The 6,177-nt window shown below is 70.6% G+C and overlaps 1 protein-coding gene across 1 annotated transcript; it reads right to left on the reverse strand.

The window, feature by feature from the left end:
• Positions 1-4,928: 4,928 nt before the first annotated feature.
• Positions 4,929-5,947, reverse strand: UCN (urocortin). The gene is made up of 2 exons (XM_065587317.1): positions 5,685-5,947; positions 4,929-5,428 (listed from the first exon to the last, which is right to left on the reverse strand). Exons 1-2 carry the CDS (start codon positions 5,777-5,779, stop codon positions 5,089-5,091), a joined length of 435 nt encoding a protein of 144 aa, XP_065443389.1. The 5' UTR covers positions 5,780-5,947; the 3' UTR covers positions 4,929-5,088.
• Between the last annotated feature and the right edge of the window lie 230 nt (positions 5,948-6,177).

The following is a 6,177-nucleotide window of genomic DNA, read 5'->3' on the forward strand; positions in this document are numbered from 1 at the left end:
GTGTCACGCGCTGGGTGGTGCTGGGGGCAGGGTGCAGGGGAAGGGCTGGGCTTCAGGTGACACTGGTGGGAGCCGGGGCCGGGATCTTCCCATTGCGTCACCAGCTGCGCTCTGAGGGCCATCAGGCCCCGTCCCGCAGAGCCCTGGTCACATACAGGGAGGGGGGCCCCAGCCCTCACAGCCCCCCGAGCCCAATGGCCAGGCCTGTCACCCCCCTGATCCGACACCTCCGCCACGCAATGGCGCCTCCACCAGGGCAACACTGGATAGTGCCACTAACTGCAACAGGAGAGCACCCCAGTGCACCCCGCTCCCTGCCCCACAGCGCCCCCTAGCGCCGCTGTGGGGCCAGCCCTGGCAGCCAGGGGAGAGCGCCCCCTGCTGAGCCCCCCACACTCTGCTCCCTGCCCCACAGTGCCCCCTAGCGCCGCCCTGGGGCCAGCCCTGGCAGCCAGGGGAGAGCGCCCCCTGCTGAGCCCCCCACACCCTGTTCCACAACACCCCCTAGTGCTGCCCTGGGGCCAGCCCTGCCTGCCCGGGGAGAGTGCCCCCTGCTGAGCCCCCCACACCCTGCTCCCTGCCCCACAGCGCCCCCTAGCGCCGCCCTAGGGCCAGCCCTGCCCGTCAGGGGAGAGTGCCCCCTGCTGAGCCCCCGCCACCCTGCTCCCTGCCCCACAGCGCCCCCTAGCGCCGCCCTAGGGCCAGCCCTGCCCGTCAGGGGAGAGTGCCCCCTGCTGAGCCCCCCACACCCTGCTCCCTGCCCCACAGCGCCCCCTAGCGCCGCCCTGGGGCCAGCCCTGCCTGCCCGGGGAGAGCGCCCCCTGCTCCCTGGCACCGCACTGGGGTCAGTGCTGTGAGGTATTAATATATCGAGGGGGGTGTCGGGGCATAGAAGCCAGGTGTCCTGCTCACCTTGCACAGGCTGCCTGGGGTGCAGGGCTCTGGCTTTGCCCTCCTTAGCCTGCTGGGCCTCCAATTGTATCCGGCTGTGGGGGTGGTGGCTCCCCCATGGGCACGGCAGGGGAGGGGGAGCAGCACGGAGCCCCCAGCAGCCCCCCGTTGCCAGGTGCTGTGTCTCATGCAATTTCCTCTGGCGGCAGCGAGCAAACAGGGCTGGAGCGAGCAGGCGGCCGGCAGCGTGGGGCTGTGTGCAATTACTGCCGTGAGCTGGGCGACGCGCCCCCGCCTGCCCCCGGCGCTCTGCCTGCAGCAGCCCACGCCGGCTCCACAAACCTGACCCCGGCCCTGGAGCCGCCGGAGGCCCAGTGACGCAGGAGCCAGCCCCGGCTCAGCACACGCTCGGGCGGGGCTCCGTGCGCAGCCCGGCTTGGCTCTGACGCCACCGCCGAGGCGGATCAGTGCAGAACTTATCGCGTGGTGGGGGCTCAGCCCCCCACTCCGAATCCCCCCCATGGGGGGCAAGGACTGGGCTCCCCTCTACTGGGGCTGAAGGAAGCTGATATCCCCTTCCCCAGCTCACTGCTAGTGCCCGGAAAGTGCAGGCGTCTGCCCCAGAGCGGCCTCTGCTTCTTGGGGCCAGGGGCCAGGCTGTGGCCCCCAGACACCAGCCAGGGCAGGGCCTGGCCCTCAGGCGTGGGGACTGGCGGCCCATCCAGCCTGCAGCCGCCCAGCCCTGCACGGGACACCACACCCAATGCAAGCGGCCCTGGGGCTGCAGGACGCCATGGGAGCGTCAGGGCAGCTGGTCAGTGTCAGCGCCATGGAGCAGCAACGTTTTATAGCCACTTCCAAGGGCAGCGAGTGGTACTGTGGCCTGTGAGGAACCCTGAGCCCAGGCCAACCGGGGGCTCAGGTCAGCAGCCTTGGGACGCCAAGTGCCTGCCAGCGCCCCCAGAACCCAGCCCTGGGCTCACCCCCATAGGCCCGGCCCCACAGGTGTCCAACAGTGGGTCTGTCACGGAGTCCCCGGGCGATGCTCTGGAATTGCTCCCCACAAAGCCAGTCAGGACTTTGGGGAGCCTCCTCTCCCTCGGAGCAGACTGTCTTCAGGGCAAGGAGCTCACACGGCTTCACCTTCCTGGGTCTGACCTTGGAGCATTCAGCATATGCCCCTCCGTGCGCTTCCCACAGCGAGTCCGCCCGGGCAGGGTCCTGGGGAAGCCAGAGGGCCCTGCACCCCCACTTCGCAGTCAGACGTGACTCAGCCAGCCGGGAAAACAGAAAGTTTATTAGTCCACAGGAACATGGCATAGGGCAGAACTTCTTAGCACAGAAATCAGTGACTTTCAGCCAAGTCCCTCTTCGGGGAGGGGAACCCAGAGCCTGCACCCTAAGCTAGCCGGGACTGACTCGCTTCCAGCTGTCTGGCCCCTGCCCTGCCCCTTGCTCCTCCTCCAGCCTTTGTCTTGCTTCCTGGGCCAGAGTCATCTGGCCACCTCCCCCTCCTGGGCCTCTGCAAAAGTCACTCCCCTTATTCCCACCACCTAGACATTGGTGCAACACACAGGGAAACTGAGGCACACGCAGCATTCATGCAAAACACTCCGACTCACATACAACATAACAAGGGAAAATCCCCACTTTGTCATAGGGTCCATCTCCATGGGCCCCCCAGCGATGCCCACCCCCCGCGGGGCGCCTGGTGCCCGCAGAGCCACCCCTGACATGCAGGTCGCATCCTGGGCGCTGAGTCCCCTCCTCACCATGCAAAGGCCCCTGGTCTGGGGGCAGCGCCGGAACCTGTGACCTGCGCAGGTCGCTGGCAGTCGGGCCTCAAACAGCGGCTGCCATTAGAGGGGCTGGTACCAAGAGTCGGGGAAATCTTGGAGTGACCCTGTTTATTCCCACAACGGCCCATTCCCTGGCAGCGCCCCCGTTCCTCTGTCCCCATACTTCTCAGTGCTGCCTGCTCCTCTGTCCCTGTTGTGCCCCATGTCCCTGTGTCCCCCCACCTCCTCTGCACCTCTGTCCCCATGCCCCCCAGCTCCCCGTCCCCATGCTGCCTCTGGTCCCTCTGCACCTCTGTTCCTGTGTCCCCCCAGTGCCCCCACGCCTCTGTCCCCATACTGCCCAGTGCCACCCGCTTCTCTGTCCCTGTGTCCCCCCACCTCCTCTGCGCCTCTGTCCCCATGCCCCCCAGCTCCCCGTCCCCATGCTGCCTCTGGTCCCTCTGCACCTCTGTTCCTGTGTCCCCCCCAGTGCCCCCACGCCTCTGTCCCCGTACTGCCCAGTGCCGCCCGCTTCTCTGTCCCTGTGTCCCCCCCACCTCCTCTGCGCCTCTGTCCCCATGCCCCCCAGCTCCCCGTCCCCATGCTGCCTCTGGTCCCTCTGCACCTCTGTTCCTGTGTCCCCCCAGTGCCCCCACGCCTCTGTCCCCGTACTGCCCAGTGCCGCCCGCTTCTCTGTCCCTGTGTCCCCCCCACCTCCTCTGCTCCTCTGTCCCTGTGCTGCAAACCCAGTGCCCCTCAGATCCACCGCTCCTCCATTCCCGTGCCCCCCTGCGTCCCCCATGCTGCAAACCCTGGGCCACCCAGCAAGACCTGGGCCCTACAAGCTGCTTCCCCCAGTGCAGGGGGCTGGACCCACTCCCCACGTCTGCAGCCAAGCAAACCCGTCCAGCCCCCGGCCTGTGCAGAGCTGCAGGGCGCCCAGGGAATCTGCAGGTGTCTTCACTGCACGGAGGGGCTGGTCTGCCGCAGGCCACACAGGCTCGTACCTGGCTCTGCCCTGCAAGGCCGCAGCAGGTTGCCGAGGTCTGGGTTGTCTTGGGCCCCAGCACCCTGCCAGCAGCACCGGATGGCACCCCTCGGCACCGCGCCACAAAGGGCCAGGCCCTGCCCTGCCTCCCACCCACCCAGGTGCCCCAGTCCCTGTCCCTCCTGGCACGCTGGAGAGCAGGGAAACACCGGAACAAAGCCGCCCCCCCCTTGGGAGAAAGGAAGCAGGGGCAGGGGCCAGTCCCATGGGCACCCCACCGCCTTCCCCTGGGCTCTGAGCAGGCACCACTGAGCCCCCAACGACAGGATCCGCCGCCCTGGGCACCCAGGGACCTTGAGACGGGCAGCGCGAAACACCAGAGTCAATATGGACTTTGCAATGGGGGGGGGGGCAACGCCTCCCTCATCCCCTGGCCCATCGGGGTCCCCTCCCCTGGCCCATCGGGGTCCCCTGCCCTCTCCCCCCCCGCCTGCAAGTAGAGGGGGTGCCCAGGCTGCACCCAGAGGGGGAAGGTGGGCTGAACTCGGGGCGCCCTGCGCACAGGGGGAGGCGCCTCACGCCCGATCTCCCGGCACCCCGTGGGGCCGGCCAAGGTTCCGGGGCCTCGGTACCCGCCCCCAGCCCGGCTGGGTGTTGGAGGGAGCGCCCCTCCCCCCCTTTGTCCCCCCCAGGCAGAAGACACGCGCACCAGGGGGCCCTCAGGCCCCTGCTCTCCCAGCCAGGCGGGGCCCCCCAGTACTTACCCTGGGCCGGGGCACTGCGCCCCCCAGCCTGCTGCAGAAATCCTGCGGGGGTGAGGCCCGGAGCAATGGGGCTGGAGCCCCTCAGAGCTATTGGCCCACCTCCGCCCGCTCCCTCTCGGGGTCTGGCCCCCTTGGGCCCTCCCTCCCCGAGCTGCCCCCCCCCCGGGCTCAGACTCCCCCTCCCCCCATCGGGCTCGGACCGGCCGCTGCTTGGGACCCCAGGCAGCTCCGGTGCGTCGCTCCGGGCCCTGGGGCCAGCTCGCTCCCCGCCCGCCCCCTCGGGCTCCGGGGTGCACAGAGATCCCAGGCCCCGCAGCTCCCGTCCCGGGCAGCGCCGCCCCAGCAGAGCTCATCCCCGCACGGATCCCCTCGTCCCCGCATCGCCCCCACGGATCCAGACCCCAGGCGCCCCCGCCGCACAGACCCGCTCCTCCTCTCAGGCGACCCCCCGCCCCCGGGAGAGCCCCGCCCCAGCACAGACGCGCAGACGCCGGGGCTTTTCCCAAGACATTTTATTAGAAAATCGCAGCGCCCGGGCGGCGCCTCCAGCTGCGCCCTGGAACGCGCGGGGCGCTGCGGGGCCGGGCGGCGGGCCGGGCTCTCTGGCGCCCCCTGGCGGGCAGGCCCGGCCCGGCGCAGCGCAGCGCAGCGGCCCGCGCACGTGGCCTCACTTGCCCACCGAGTCGAAGATGAGCCGGTTCTGCTCGGCCTGCGCGCGTTGGCTCTGCGCCCGCGCCACGTCCAGCATGTGGCGCAGCAGGTGGAAGGTCAGGTCGATGGAGAGCGGCGGCTCCTCGCGCCTCGCCCGCGCCAGGCCGCCCACGGGCCGCAGGGCGCGCAGCAGCGGGGCCGGCTCGGGGCGCGGCGCGGGGCCCCGCAGGGACCGGCTCGGGCGGGGCGCGGCCTCGGCGCTGCTGCGGGGCCCGGCGCAGCGCAGCGGGGAGAGCAGCAGCGACACCAGCAGCGCGGTCAGCAGCGCCCGCCTCATGCCGGGCAGGGTCCGGGACCTGCGGAGAGACCGCGAAGGTGACAGGGAACCGGACCCCGCCCCGCCGAGCTCCCTCCCCGCCCCGGGCTGCGCGCCCCACCGAGCCCCCTCCCCACACCCCGCCCCGGGCTGCCCCGCCGAGCCCTCCCCCCGCCTCGGGCTGCCCCGCCGAGCCACCCCACCCCACCCCGGGCTGCGCGCTCCGGCGCAGGGTCCCGCGACCAGCCCGGTCCTGGGGAATCGGGCGGGGCGCGCGGCCTCTCCGGCGGCCTCACCGAGTGGTGCCGTGCGGGGTGAGTCCGGTCCGGTCCGTCCCGAGCGCGCTGAGCCGGCGGCTCGCGGGATGTTTATATAGAGCCGGGAGCTCCATTGACGTCAGTGGGACATGAACTGATTAGAGATGGAGCGACTCAGGGTCCGGCCTGGGCCAGCGCCGGGACCGGCCGGGTGCGCCCCCCGCCATGGGACCGGCCCGCGCAGCGCTGGCCCCTGGCGAGCCTGAGCCCCGGGGGCACCGAGCGCCGCGGCTCGGGGCGGTTTGTTCTGGCCCGACCCCGGTCCCTGCGTCTCTCCGCTCCCTGCGCTTTATTTTCAGATTCTTAGCTGCCGGCAGGGCGCAGCGCAGCTGCCAGAAAGCCTCCCCCACCCATAGCCAGCCCCATAGGCATGTGGCCCCCATTCAGTTCCTCCTGCATGGCCATGCCCCCTCCTTGGCCGCCCCATAACCACCCCATAGCGTATTGCCCCCCGCACTGCCCCCCAGAGCAA

Source organism: Chrysemys picta, chromosome 3 (genome assembly GCF_011386835.1).
Source record: "Chrysemys picta bellii isolate R12L10 chromosome 3, ASM1138683v2, whole genome shotgun sequence".
In the NCBI taxonomy this organism is placed as follows: Eukaryota; Metazoa; Chordata; order Testudines; family Emydidae; genus Chrysemys; species Chrysemys picta.